This window comes from Cydia pomonella, chromosome 8 (assembly GCF_033807575.1).
Source record: "Cydia pomonella isolate Wapato2018A chromosome 8, ilCydPomo1, whole genome shotgun sequence".
NCBI lineage: Eukaryota > Metazoa > Arthropoda > Insecta > Lepidoptera > Tortricidae > Cydia > Cydia pomonella.
In genome coordinates, this window is record NC_084710.1 from 15,900,045 (window position 1) to 15,915,516 (window position 15,472).

Genomic DNA, 15,472 nt, shown 5'->3' on the forward strand with positions numbered 1-15,472 from the left:
TGAGGAAAGTGCAAATCGAGAACGGTTCATTTTGTTAACAAGTTCATTTGAGTTTCATTCGTTATGAGAATAGTTTTTTTTATAATATTGGTAGTAATTGAGGAGTGGTGTATTTTGAGTTTAGTGTCGCATGCACCGGAAAGAATCAGACATCGAAATTATTTTCCTTAAAATCTTTCGAGAGGGCTCTCTTTACCTATACATATACTTACTTTACTCTTTGGGAAACAGCCCTCGGACTGCCCAAAGCTGTACTTTCGACGACCGTGACGTCGACGTCAGAGGGCCTACCGGGAAAATCAAAATTCGCAATTTGCGGGGATCTTTCTCTTTTACTCTCACTAAGACGTAATTAGAGTAACAGAGAAAAATGCCCGCAATTGACGAACTTCGATTTTTCCGGTAGGCCTCCAGTGCCCCAGATAATAAAAAAAACCGGTCAAGTGCGAGTCCGTTTAACTCGCGCACCGAGGGCTCCGTGCAAACTTTCAATTATCTCATGTAAAATGTAACAATAAACACGAAAGGCTTTTGATTCGAACTCAAAGACTAAAGTAAGTATATATACTATTCCCGAAAAAATGCCGCGGATACATAGGTAAGTAATACTTAGGTACTTTGAAAATACAATTGTCTATGTCTATAAAAAAAATGGGAACAGTGAGGAAGGAATCAGTATCAGATATATTTTAGATTTTGCATTAATGCATTTCTAAATCATGGCATTAATTTTACAAATGATATTTTATAGTCCATCAAGCCATTTCCATCAGTAGAAAAAAGCGGCAAATTAAAAAATGCAGGCTCGAAGGGTTATCGTTCCATAGAAAATTTTAATTTCTCGCCATTATCTACGGACAAAGTGGTTTGACCGGCTATATTTAAACTTTATTTTTTTATTTAAGTTCTAGGCTAGGCTAACCTTTAGTTAAGCGTTGAACTAGATCTTGGCCTCTGCTTAATATCTTAACAAAATATGCACGATGTTATCTAAAAGTCCGATAGGTATTATAGGAGACCTATTTAAAGGAATTGATGCAATTGAAACAGTTTCAGTTGAAGTTTGTCACCGCAACGCGTACGGTTTCTCTGCGGTCGGTATAAAATAATTTATTTTCTGTGTTGAACTGTGGTGAACATAATTATTAGTGAATGTTTTTGAATTATTGTCAACATTTTATTTCTTTATAGCACAAGTGATACAACCTTTTAAATAAATAATAAGGTAAGATTCAAAGAAGTTTTTGAAAATTTTAGACTATTGTCATATTTGTATAAACTGTTTGATAGTTTGAAATCAACGTACGGTACAAAATACTAAATTATTTTATAGTCCTCTTCAAATTCAAATTTAAGTATTGAACAGATTTTTCCTGTTAATCCTGATTTTTTGTTTAAAAATAGTAAAAATACCGCCCTTATTCATGAATACAGATAACGACAAGATAATCTGTGGTGTTTTTACAAATGAAAAGAGCTTAGAATTAAAAAGAAAAACAGAAGGAAAATAATATTTCTAAATAATAAAAATTTTAACAATATTTGCCCTATTAGCTTTTTTACTCTTTAGATTTATGATTTATTGTTTTTTTTTCTTACAGGACTAGGAAAACATTTTAGAAAAGTCAAAACAAACCATTTTAGCCAATAACAACGCTTGAATTTGTCAGCTGTATTAAGCGCGTCATCGCTTCTCATTGGTCATTATTTGCGTCTCTGTCGCGCCGCTCCGACCTTATAAATATCAGCGCGAACTCGCGCCGGACCTCTTTTCCACAGTGTTAATTCAGGGGGTTTTAGTCGGGTTATTTTGTGAGCTAACTCTTATTCAGAATGCCGGAAACTTCAAAAATGAATGGATACACTAAAACTAACGGACACAGTTATGATATGGAAGATGGATCAGTGTTTCTTTTCACCTCCGAATCGGTTGGTGAGGGTCATCCAGGTTAGTTTCAAATCTCCAATATCAAATGCTGCAGGAATCATGTTACTCGAAAGATGGCCGCCCTAGGCATGTGCGCAGATAATTTACAATATATCATTGCTGTGTTGACTAGAAACATGCTAAATACAATTCAGCCACTTTGAGACTGCTATTGGGTTCCACGGTTCCTGTCGATTACAATGTTACATCATGGGCGGCAGACAATTACATTTGTCAAAATAGTCGCAACACGTGGTCCGAGCCAAACAATGATGAAATAGACTATAAATTTGTGGGCTAACTATAACAGCAAGGATTTTACAAATGTTATTGTTTCGTTCCAGATAAAATGTGCGATCAAATAAGTGACGCGATTCTTGACGCGCATTTAAGACAAGATCCGGACGCAAAGGTAGCATGCGGTGAGTGCATTATCGATTTTTGCGACGTGTTTGTTTGAAGTACTGTGAATGTTTACTAACAAGTGCTACATTTAACAGAAACTGTGACAAAAACTGGGATGGTCTTGCTGTGCGGCGAAATCACCTCTAAAGCCAATGTAGACTATCAGAAGGTAGTCAGAGAAACAGTCAAGCACATTGGATATGATGACTCATCTAAAGGTAAGCATAAATCTTCATTATCCTTGAAAAATTGTCATTATAGTGATAAGCAGACTTGTAGGGCTGGCAACATGCCAGATACTGAACAAAACGACTAACTGTTCAGTAAAATCAAGAATGTCATTAAAAAATGTATGTTTATATTTGAAACCTGAATTATGATTTCCTGCACAATAGGTTTTGATTGGCGTACACTAAACTTATTACTGGCTATTGAGGAACAAAGTCCAAATATTGCAAAAGCATTTGAAGATAGAGAAGAAGTTGATCTTGGGGCAGGAGATCAGGTATAAATTCTACTAGAGCCTGTTGCACGAAAGAATTATGGGTTTCAAACAGAACGCTGGACTACCAGATATTGGCTAGTATTAAGGGCATGCCAAAACATTTGTGAGGGTTCATGCAAAACATATCACAGTGTTGGTTGTCAATAGGTCTATGTTATTGCATTCAATTTCAGAAACAATTTCTTGACAACCAATAAAGTGGCAATTTTTTGCCTGAACATTACACATTTCATAATTCTACATTAAAAAATGCTACAATAATTATAACCTGTCCACTATTAGAAAATTTCATTGAAACCGTACCTACTTACCATCTTGGCTCATAATTTGGATAATGTCATCAGAAAGATGAGATGTATATTGGCATATTCACTTATTTCATCATACTTGGGAATCTTACATTCAGAAGGTTAAATCAAAACAATTAAGCCAAGTGTTGTATAATAAACATCATAAATATTATACTAATGGGCATGTTGGGACCAGGGTTTGATTACAAGACATGCAGCGTCATGTTGGCGCTAGACCAGCAGTCTCCGAACATTGCTGCCGGAGTGCATGAGAACAGAAATGATGAAGAAGTAGGAGCTGGTGATCAGGTAACTGTCCCTCTCCATTTTACCTGGTCTCATTTTCATGATCTTACACTTTTCATCTCATTACAAGTTAAAATCTACAGTGTCATCATAAATGTCATGCAACTTTCTTGCTGTTGCTTGGGCTTGGCAAGTGTGACAGTTATACAACATTATGACCACTCTTTTCAGTTATTTCCATAGTTACTTTATGATTAATACCATGTTGATTAGTACCAGGTAATAACAGTTAATACCATAATTATGATTGCGATTGAACCTTCATTATGTCATCCAACTTAGTAAATTCTGGGTGAAATACAAATTTTGAATGGAAAAAATTAATAAAAAAGTTTCGCATGTTGTTAAAGTACTAAAAACTTTTTTTTAATAATATTGGTTTTATGTTGTTTTAATTTTTGATAAATCAATAGTAATAATTACCCTAACATGTTCTAGCATCTGTTTTATTGTGATAAAAGTTATTCATTTTCGATTGTACAAATTTGATATAATATAAAAAATAAATCAAACAACTACAGTTGTATTACACATTAAAAACCAAATTTTAACTATGTATTTTATTCTCTAGGGCCTAATGTTTGGCTATGCCACAGATGAGACAGAAGAATGCATGCCACTGACAGTAGTCCTCGCGCACAGACTAAACCAGAAGATTGCAGACTTGAGGCGAAATGGAGAATTCTGGTGGGCTCGCCCCGATTCCAAAACTCAGGTAACATTTTATATATTCTTGTTTGAGTTGAAATTATATGGGAAATTTTGAACTTTAAATATCTCCATGATTACGGATCATTCCATTGTGATGGGTGGGCATTTTGACTAATTTTTTACTTATGCTTAGATTTATTTCTTCCCGAGAGCTAAAATATTTTTGTTAAATATTATTTAATCATATGTGACTGCGGCCGGCAAAACTTCTCGCTGTGTCTTGCCATGAGGACGCCTTGACAGGTTATTCATATACATTATACAAGCAAATGTCGTCCTTATGGCAAGCGACAAAGTGTGACGTTTTACCGGCCGCAGTCACATAATATAACCAAATATGTAATCATTTTATGCTTCACCAACATTGGAAAAAGTAATAAAATGAGATTAATGTTAGATAAGAAATGCAATAATGGTAATGACAGTAGATCGCATAAAAAGTTGTTATTTAAATTTAAACAGTTTTTATCAAAACTTGTCTTTTGACCCAAATCCATTAAAGTCAATAAAACGATGAAAGAGGTCAGTCTACACCAAAAATATACCTAGCTAAAGTAATTCATGTTTAAAAATATCGTACGTGTATAAATTATTATTCGTTATCAACTAGAGCATGTTCTCCAAAGGGAATATTAAAGAGATCTTGTTGCCAGGGGATCATATGTCAAAACACGTCGGCAATATCGTTCATGGGTACTATGTCTCAACAATAACGTTCACAAGTGATAAAATTGACACCGTCTGCCAGCATTTGAGTTGATCAAATTAATGTGTGGAACAAGACACAAGAACACACGCCATGTTTCAATTTTACTCCATTTGTTGGTATAACATTAATTGACGGTTAGTTAACCTTTAGAGACGAGTCTGGAAGAACGAGACGAGACGCCATTTGACGTAATTTAGCGATAAAATTGGTTTCACAATTATCATTTTTTTTTTTTTTTTATACTACGTCGGTGGCAAACAAGCATACGGCCCGCCTGATAGTAAGCAGTCTCCGTAGCCTATGTACGCCTGCAATTCCAGAGGAGTTACATGCGCGTTGCCGACCCTAAACCCGCCCCCCCTAGTTGAGCTCTGGCAACCTTACTCACCGGCAGGAACACAGCACTATGAGTAGGGTCTAGTGTTATTTGGCTGCTGTTTTCTGTAAGGTGGAGGTACTTCTCCAGTTGGGCTCTGCTCTAGATCTGGAATGACATCCACTGGCTGTGCCCTACCACACAAAGCGAGATGACATTCACAATGCCCATACCTCTCTTTTGGACGTAGTTTAAGGACGTACCCGGGTCCATTTGTATTGCTTTACTCTTCATAGGTAGTTCTAATTAGCAATGTACCTTAGCTCTATATCACTATCTATTATATTCCTTAGTTACCTATGGTGTTAGAGAGATGGTTTTAATACATGTATTATTATAAGCATTATACTATTGTGTTGTTTGTTTTTAATATCCACTTTATTCAGATAAAGTTAAGGTATAAAATCGAATGTGTAAAAAGCATCTGCCAATCAAATTATTGCGGATTATTCGCCGTTTCGCCCTCCTTTAATATTATCTGTACATTGTTTACATAAAAAATGTTTTATCTCGGTATTCATTGGCATTGGGTAATATACTAATAATATCCCGGGTCATATGGCAATTAAGTTCATTATTGTCTGATTACAATCGTAAGTGTCCTTGTTTCAAACACGATTTTACATAAGAGTAATTTGCAGGTGACCTGCGAGTACATCTTCGCGGGCGGCGCGACGGTGCCACAGAGGGTCCACACCGTCGTCGTTTCTCTGCAGCACTCTGAAAAGGTAACCATCTTCCTTAACCCATACCAAAACACAGAAATACACTTACAGCAACACTTAGTGGTAGAGCCTGCACGAGGCTTAATGAAATAAAAAAAACGAACTCCCGCCACGTTCCTCGGTCCCATGGATGGTAGGATCGTATAGATCAGTGTTGGCCAAACGTTAATTAGAAACGACCATAATGAATACAAATTGAACCGTAAACCATAACGGACTGTTACAGTTTGCAGTTCAATTTGTATGGTTAATATTCAATATGGTAAATTCTAATTAACATTCGGCCAACACTGATATAATGTGCTATACCGCGTGCGCCCGTAAGGGACAGAACATACGCAATGCGACAAAATTAAAAACACGTTCTAACATTCCTGACAACATACCAAAAAAAATTTACGTAATTTGGTCGGGTTCATTGTTAAATAAATAAATTCTTTTTTTATTTTATTTTTTATTGTTACCCATTATAAAAACGGTGGGCAACAAAAAACGTCTACGTCACTTAGGACTTTTTAAAAGTAGGCAGAAAGGACAAGTGAGACTGACCAGGACAACTGCTACTCCTACTGAAAGTTCAGTAAGAGCATCTTGTTCGGTCATCTCCCTCCCTCCCCCATTTCATCTCTGTACCTCTATGCTCGGTCCCCAGCTGCCCTCCTAAAGTCAGTCAGGTCTTCTTAACAGCATTTAGCTTCTTTGCGTTATGCTGACTGTACTTGTCCGAGTCGTAAGGGAAAATTCCTAGGCCAAGGAACAAAATGTTAGCACCTCTCCTAGACATTCAAAACGTAAAAATAAAATAATTAAACTAAGCTGAAGATTCTGATCTCTATTTTAGTAGGTTTCAGCGATTCAAGTTAAAATTATTGAGAAGAGTATTTAATACGATAATACGTAGCTTAACTAATAATGTTTTAATAATCTGCACACTAAATACATGCATGTAATGATCCGTTATGAGTTATGACGAAATGTTGTGTAATCAAAGCAATTACTTACAGCTTGAAAAACCTTGTTGGAATTATGAAAACTACTCTGTGGACGTAATACGGAAGCTCGGCGCCTTATTGACCTTTCTGATAACATTATAAAATGTCCGTGATAAATTGAAACCAGCAAACTTTTGAGAAGAGCCAACAAAATTGGGTTTATGTACAGTGAAGAGACTTAAAAACGTTTATTTAATTTACATCATTTTAAGCGATGTCACATTCTTAAACTTCAAATGACTTTATTGCCAAAACATGATAGGTATATAATAATAACATGGTCGCGATACAAACAATATGAAAAGTCTAGGTTAAGTATTAAGTGTACTAAGTCATTTTCTAATAGGTAGTGGCAATAAAATCGTGTATACATATTTTTGGGACTTTTTTCGTACCAATATTTTCAGACGTGACCGTACAAAAGGTGTCCTTATCCCTTATAATATCTACTTATTAAAATCATTTTTTGTGTATTGAACGATCTCTTTTTTTATCGGTTTTGAGTGGATGACCGTTAATTTCCTAACTAGCGAAAAAGTAGCTTTATCATCATTTTTATAAAATCTTATCCTGTTTGTTGCGAATTATATGCCGTCATGCGAGACTATCTAAATCGCGAATGCGCGCGTGTATAAGTTCAACAAAACCTTTATAACAAATTGATTAGGGTTGCTTGATAAATAATTATTCATACGTCTATGACGCGAAAGATAAGGTATTAAATCAAACGCATGTTGGTACGTCAGTTTCTTAGCTTATCAGGCATCACTTTAAACCGTGCCACAGCGTGGGAGTACGTTTAGATTGCATGAAGTGTATCAATCGTATATGAGCACGTTATTTAACCCGTGTTATAAAATAATATTTGTCTCGTTTCCAAACAAAAAGTCCCACTTTGTCGCTGGCCATAAGGACGCTTTGACAGACTATTCGTATAAAGATACAAGCAAATCTTCCTTATGGTAAGCAACAAAGTGAAACCTTTCACTATACTTCGACACATTTACACTTGTAATTTGTAATCAAATTATAGTACATTGTGCAACGAAGGGGGTAAGTCAAATTTTGGAAGCGAGGGTGGTGGAATTAATGACCCGAGTTTGCAATAGTTACACACAATGTTTTTCATCACACTTGCGAAGAAAAAACTAAATTTTAAGCGGAATTATTCTTGAATACGGTGACATATCAAACATACGCCGGCCATATTGTAATTTGTTGACAGGTTAGGCATCGAAGGCAAAGACCTATTTGGCATTCAGCCTCGATTGAAAATTATGTAAAAATATTTTAAACGGCTATTAAATTAATCAAATTAAATATTTTTAAACATAAACAAACATATTAAATTATTAACGGCAATATTTTAAAACTCATTTACGCTACTTGGTTTGTATGAATTGGTGACATAATGAAAAAAAAAACTAGGGAGTTATAGCATTTTTTTTTTTCAATCCATAACTCCCGCGGGAACAATAAGGCCTTTGTCCTTTAGTAACCTGCATGAACCACCCAAATATATTTGTGTGAAAATCCGGCCCTGTTTTTTACCTGCTCCTCGAGAAACATAACATTGCTTCCTTGGCGCTAGCTAGCCGTGCGCTCGCATTACTAGTGCAAGCGAGGTCTTCGAATACGTATCTTTGTTTCGGATCGCAGTGTCACAAGTTAAGCTGGTTTGAGAGCGTTTAGTCGCCTACCTTAGACGCACCAATAGAGATCAGACAGCTATTCTGTTAGAATTCTGTATTAGTTCATAATGAATCTTATTCCGTGCTCAATAGAGTAGTAATTCAATAAACGCTACCTATGCGGCTTGACCATTTTTTCATAGTGGCACGCGCCTTTGCGTTTTTTAAACAATAGATAAGACGATAATCCGTAGAAGCTCACGGAGAAAAATAGAAACTATATATAGGTAATTATTTTATAGTAACCATACCTAATAGAACCATTGTTATTTCAAATGGGTGTGTCTACTTAGTAATCAGTAAATTATCAAATAAACATTCAAAATATGTCCGGTAGTTTTAAATACAATGCCTTTTTACGTTCTTTTGAACGGTAGCAGGCATGGTGCACTTACAATGTAATATTTGTAGCTATGGATACATAAGTGTTAGCCGAACGGTAATTAGAATTGACTATTAACCATTAATCGTCAATTCTAACTACCGTTCGGCCAACACTGACACATGAATGTCTAATTATGTTTTTTTTTTACTTGTTTGACCTTATTGCGGGTAGATAAGGTTCTATGTTGCATGACTGATTTTTTACTTGTTTGACCTTAATGCGGGCGGGCACCTTAAGGTGCAAAACTAAAAATACGTATGTTGTTTCACTTTTGACATTGTGAATAAAAATCTACCTTAACAACAAAAGAACTTCTCCTATTATCTAAATTCACGATATTTACAAGATACATTATTGTGCAGATTACTCTGGAGACGCTGCGAGAGGAAATCAGAGAGAAGGTGATCAAGGAAGTGATCCCTGCCCAGTACCTCGACGAGAGAACTGTCGTGCACATCAACCCTTGCGGTCTCTTCATCATCGGAGGACCACAGGTAACTATTTTCTTTCGTTGGAGTTGACAGAAAAAAAAGTCCAGCATTTTCTTTATGGCTATGGAGGATGCCCCAAGAGACCAAAGCAAAGGTAAACTTCAACACTAATTTCGTAGAACAGTAGGGAGGTGTTAAGGATCTTTAACAGCATTTAAGTGCGCTCGAAATGCCTTACTAGTAAAGACTTAAAGAGACATCATCCTTTTTGCATCACACTTACTCGTAAAAGGTATTATTACACGTAGGCGATGCGATCTTTAAATCCAAAATTTCGACTGTAATTTACGTACGAAATTAGGCTGAAGTTTTTTTTTCCTCACAAGTGTGATGAAAAACATTGTGTGTGCCACGGGCGGTACAGGAATTACGAACTCTTGTTAATTAAGGGCTCGCCATCAGCTTCGAGTATCAATTCACACTCGGTCGTGAATTCTTGTTATTTTCCTTAAAATACATAATGTTCTATTTCACAAATAGTGGCGTGGCCTAAAGTAAAGGTTAAGAACACTTGCTTTTAGTTTAGGGCAAGAACCATTTTCATTCTAATTGCAACGTGATAAAGTCTACCAATAGATACATGTGTTGCTGTTACTAGGACGCCATCTAGAGAAAAGTATGAAAGTATGAAACTTATTGTCTGGGGACTTCTGGGAGGTACCTAGCTTAAAAACTTGAGGTTATTCGCGAAATTGTTGGATTTTATTGTAATGAAATTAATCACACAAATCCTTGTTTTGCTGACTTTTTCTGGATTGGATAATAAATTTGAACGCGGATGTAACATTTCAGTGTATGATTTCATAACATTGAAATGTGACTTATCTGCCTATATTATGATAACCTATGACTGAACTTGCATAACTATTTTTCTAAGTAGATAGTTCTTTTACGAATATTATGTAGGCATACAAGCAATTTATTTACCATTTCATAAATTACCATGATACCTATGTACGCATTATAGGCGTCATAAATCCTACTTATTTTCAGAAACGCACTATAGTTTATATCAGCTATGTTGCGGGTTTTACCGACTGATCTTGGGTAATAGAGGCCAAACGAGTCAAATACATGTAAATACTACCACTGTCCGTTAATGCATCTCGTCAGTTTTTTGCAAAATTTGCGGTACGCCCACAATTATAGTTTCACATAGACTTCTGATGTACGTGGTTATGACACTGGTGCCGAGCCGCACGCCGATCCGGAGATCGAATTAGAGCTATGCACGTATCTTAATGTCTCATTCTTATGCTTTGCTTTCCGTTAAGTCGGAGATGAGAGGAATCAACCAGAATTAGTTGTAAGTAATTAACATCTCTTCTCTGCTCCGCTGGATTACAACCAATGCTAATGGTCAATTCCCCACGTCCGCCTCAGTGGAAAGGCAGCCTTACGTTGGAGCGGCGTGCAGATCCGCATCCAATGTGAAGGTCGCCGTAATTTTAGTCTACGGACGTTATTCATAAAGGTCTGTTACGTCTACGGCCGTAAATTGCCGCTCGCCGCTTGCATCCTGACCGCGGCCTAACTAGCCATCTATAATCGTATGTAAGTAAGTGAGTAGTCCCTGTCATTGTCATTTATGTTTGTTAATAAGACTGAAAATGTAATTGTTTTGTCTAAGTGTTATGAAGACGACGGTGAACTCCCTTATCGTTACAGTCGGACGCGGGGCTGACGGGGCGCAAGATCATCGTGGACACGTACGGCGGCTGGGGCGCGCACGGCGGCGGCGCCTTCTCGGGCAAGGACTTCACCAAGGTGGACCGCTCCGCCGCCTACGCCGCGCGCTGGGTCGCCAAGTCGCTCGTCCGCGCCGGCCTCTGCCGCCGCTGCATGGTGCAGGTGGGCATTGTACATTCTGCACTGCAGCCCCGACTCCGGCCCTAAACTATCGGAACAGGCCCAACAAAAATAATATGGAACGATGTTGGTTTGTGTCGTGTTTCTTCTTATTTAGTGGCATCTCGAACGCATCCTTTAAAAACCGATGGCACGAAGTTTGTTTAACTCCATAATTTTGGCCTGGGGCGTATCATACTGCGATTATAAGGTGAGAGTGTGACTTGGTACATGTTTCCTATTTATGTACCTGTACCTTTACATACTAGTAGATATAAGGTACGAATTGGAACGCGGCGACATGTCGCTGTGTTATAATTTCAACCCCGTCTGCAGAACGGTAGCGCCATATAAAAATTGGCCATGCCGGGACGGTAGGACAGTGCAAAATTATGTACCTTTTTATAAGTATAACGAGCGAGCTCATCGCCAACAAACTGTCTCGCAGTTTGGCGAATATTTTGTTTTGTGGTACACATATTTTATATTTTGATGTTATAATAATAAAGAAAAAAAAAAAAAAAATATGCAGTTGGTTCCGATTGAGTGAGAGAAGCAATACTGATCTGCGGTCGGGCGACGCGTCGCTGGCTTCGAGTCGCTGACTTCGAGTGGCATGTCATAGAAATACATAGCAACCAGTCGTGTCGCCGCGTCCCCGTAGTATGCAGTCGCAACACGTTGCCGGGTTCCAACTTGTACCTTTAGCAGTCTGATTTACGAGGGTCAATGTGTGTTGCCGACGTTTTTCTATTAAATAGTCAACACTCAACACAACAACAATAGAAATGCAAAAACGTAATTATACACACAGTTGTAGTGATTCAAATTATAAATGTAGGTACAATTATATTCAATTTCGTAGGTTAAGGATAAAGCTGGTAAACAAACCAAAACCCTAGATAACATTTCAGTCATGACTTTGAGATCATATCTAAGTTAGACAGATCTATTTGTGTACGAAGAATAGTGTACATTTTCTGATACGCATCACGGGTACATTTGATATTTTTATGAGATTGTATAGTCACCATCAGGTATATCGGAGCAGCCAAGCCGCTCACAAATATCTGAACACGCCTCTATTGTCAAGGCGTTCAGATATTTGAGAGTAGCTCGAGCGCTCCGATATATCTGATAGCGACTGTATCAAGCTATTACGCTCTCCGTAGAGTTATAAGTTCGTACTTCGGCACTAAAATATGAGCACTCAAACCAAAATGAACAACAACAAGAAAAATGCAAATTGAATTTGTAATTATATGCAGTTTCAGTGATGCCTACAATTACAATTTGCATGTTTATTGTGATTCTATTTATTTGACACGTAATTTCGTAGTTTAAAGATACAGTTAGTATACAATGCAAACTGAGATACCTAACATTTCTGTCATGACTTTGAGATTACATCTAAGATATATTTGTACACGAAGAATGGTGAAATTTTCTAATCACTTATCCTTCCTTGGTACCTACTTAGTATCAGTAGTCTCTTACTTACCTCTCCATACTAAGATTGAGATCTCATCTAAGATAGACATGTTTGTATACGAAGAAAATATATGTTAAATAGAGATCCTATCGAAATTTTCTGATACGAATCACGTATCATAAATCAATTTGATTTTTTCGAGAATGTTCCATCTCTCTAAAGTATAATTAGGTACTACCAGCTTCGGCTATTGACAAACTTTCGCGCACGGCATTAATGAATTGACTGATTATTTCTTAAAATAATGAGGTACATATTTGAACGTTCCAGGTGGCATACGCCATCGGCGTGGCGGAGCCGCTGTCCATCACGGTGTTCGACTACGGCACGTCGCACAAGACTCAGCAAGAGCTGCTTCGCATCGTGCAAATGAACTTTGACCTGCGGCCTGGCAAAATCGTCAAGTGAGTTGTTCTTTCTTTCAATAGGGTATTCTTCTACTAGTCTAATCAGTTTTTTTAGAACTGTGAAACGATTTGCCAATATGGAATTATGAAAATTGGTATAGTGACGTCACGCTCAAATCACTTACTTTTGTTAGCTTCTTTTTTTTTTGTTTTCTTTATTTAATTGAAATTGTGTCAAAATATACATAATGTATGGGTAAGCTCTATATGTTTTGTCGTTATTTATGTATATATTATAAGAAATATAAGTATGTATATTTATGTATGTATGTATTGTGTATGTATGGTATGTTATTGTATTATATTTGGTTGTTGTTGTTGTTAAAGTAGCACCGCCCACAATCTCTCTGCTTTGCCTAAAGGTTGACTGGTAGAGAATGCCTCATGGCATTAAGTCCGCCTTTTGTACTATAAGGTTTTCTTTTGTGCAATAAAGATTAAATAAATAAATAAATAAATAAATATTTGGAGACAATCTTACACACATCAACCTAGCCCTACACTAAGCAAAGCTTTAACTATGGGTACTAGGCGACGATATACATACGTATATGATAAATACATACTTATATAGAAAACATCCATGAGTCAGGAACAATCTGTGTTCATCACTCAAATAAATGCCATTACCGGGATTCGAACCCGGGACTATCGGCTTCATAGACAGACCCACTAGGCCAGACCGGTCGTCACATGCTAGCTATTTTTTTCTTATAATTATTTAATAAACGATTTTTTTTATCTGGTACTTTATTTCGTGCATGGTTTGAAATAATGTATTTTAAATACAGTACTCTCTTACTTTGGCATTCTACACAGTTACCAAGATTCCGCATACGCGTTACTTAAGCGCAAATACACATAATAAATTAAACCACTTGCTGGTTTCTAAATGACTGCACCTATGCTTTAGAAGTCACAAAAACCTGAGACCGCCCACTAAACCGACCACCTAACGCACTCGATGTGGTAATTATTTTACGTAGTTAATAATGTGCGTTTTATTTTATGTTTTAATATTTTTTATGTGGTTTCCAGGGAGCTAAACCTCAGAGCGCCGATATATCAGAAAACCAGCACCTACGGGCACTTCGGCCGAGAGGGCTTCCCGTGGGAGAATCCCAAGCCGCTCGTCGTAGAATGACTTCAGACCTGAGCTCTAGAACATTGTACATATTCCACCATATAACACTTAATCTACGTGTGTCTTTGTAGCGAGGGCGCGGAGATCGTATCGCTGATGTCTCTCTATAGAGGATTTATGTTTGCGCGATTCTAATCTCGCCTGTGGAACCCACGTTCCAACGGCGAAGGTTACACTCGCTGGATTCAGTGTAATTATTAAGTATTCATTAGATTAGACACATTAGACACGTAGGTTTAACACGGTGCCGTCATATCTGAATTTGAGTTAGTTCAGGGGTTCGACCGGGCAGTTCTACCATTTAAGATAACAATCTTTGCTTCGGGTTGACGAATTTGTGATTTATTTTTTATGTATGCCGTACCTAATTGATGAATTATGCCAGTGAAACCTACATAATCATTTTAAAATGTTATTTTACTTATTTAAAAGGTAGACTGCCTTGCAATCTCGAATGTTTTTCATTGTGAGCTTTATGATGTAAGTGCTATGATTGCCGGTAGAGTAGACTACTTCCCTGGTCGCGTCACAGTGTAGCAAGGGCCGACGAAGTTAGCTTTTGCTTGCTGCAAATATAGTTCTGCGCGGTGGCGTATTCGCCATTTATTATTAAGTTTTAGCTATTTAATTTAAGTGTCAGTGAACTGCCTGCTACTATTCATGAATTATTATTTAGCCAATTATTGTTGGCGCGGCGTTCCGCGCAGAACGTTTGTGTTGTGTTTCCGAAAAGGAAAGGAAAGGAGCCATTTTGAAAACACACCGACAAGCCCAGGGCAGTAGTGCACTGTGCATTTACCACGTTTTGATGATTCCGCCGGTAGGCTTAATTAGGCGCAATCCTAACCGTACATTTTATGACATTAGAATTTAGAATTTTGACTATTCGTAGGTCGGTTAGTGAGTATTGTGGATTATATACGTTTTGATCTGTTTCGACCCGTTAAAAGTTTCTAATTGACTTACTGTGGACTATCGATTTATCAGATTGTGGAATTTAAACTAATATTAAAATTGTGTTCTCCCGGCACATTATCGGGATTTGAAAAGGTGTTTTATTTTACTATT

The 15,472-nt window shown here is 37.2% G+C and overlaps 1 protein-coding gene across 2 annotated transcripts; it reads left to right on the top strand.

The window, feature by feature from the left end:
* The first annotated feature begins 1,070 nt into the window (after window positions 1-1,070).
* LOC133520690 (S-adenosylmethionine synthase) lies at window positions 1,071-15,453 on the top strand. 2 transcript variants are annotated; one of them, XM_061855300.1, is made up of 11 exons: window positions 1,071-1,225; window positions 1,602-1,948; window positions 2,272-2,349; window positions 2,428-2,550; window positions 2,728-2,837; window positions 4,005-4,148; window positions 5,871-5,957; window positions 9,385-9,516; window positions 11,182-11,364; window positions 13,124-13,257; window positions 14,299-15,453. In XM_061855300.1, the coding sequence occupies exons 2-11, from the start codon at window positions 1,834-1,836 to the stop codon at window positions 14,402-14,404; spliced, it is 1,212 nt and encodes a 403-aa protein (XP_061711284.1). In that variant the 5' UTR covers window positions 1,071-1,225; window positions 1,602-1,833; the 3' UTR covers window positions 14,405-15,453. The 2 variants fall into 2 exon arrangements, with proteins under 2 accessions (XP_061711284.1, XP_061711282.1); XM_061855298.1 differs by lacking the exon at window positions 2,728-2,837 and adding an exon at window positions 3,324-3,436 and having other exon boundaries at window positions 1,073-1,225.
* The last annotated feature ends 19 nt before the right edge of the window (window positions 15,454-15,472 follow it).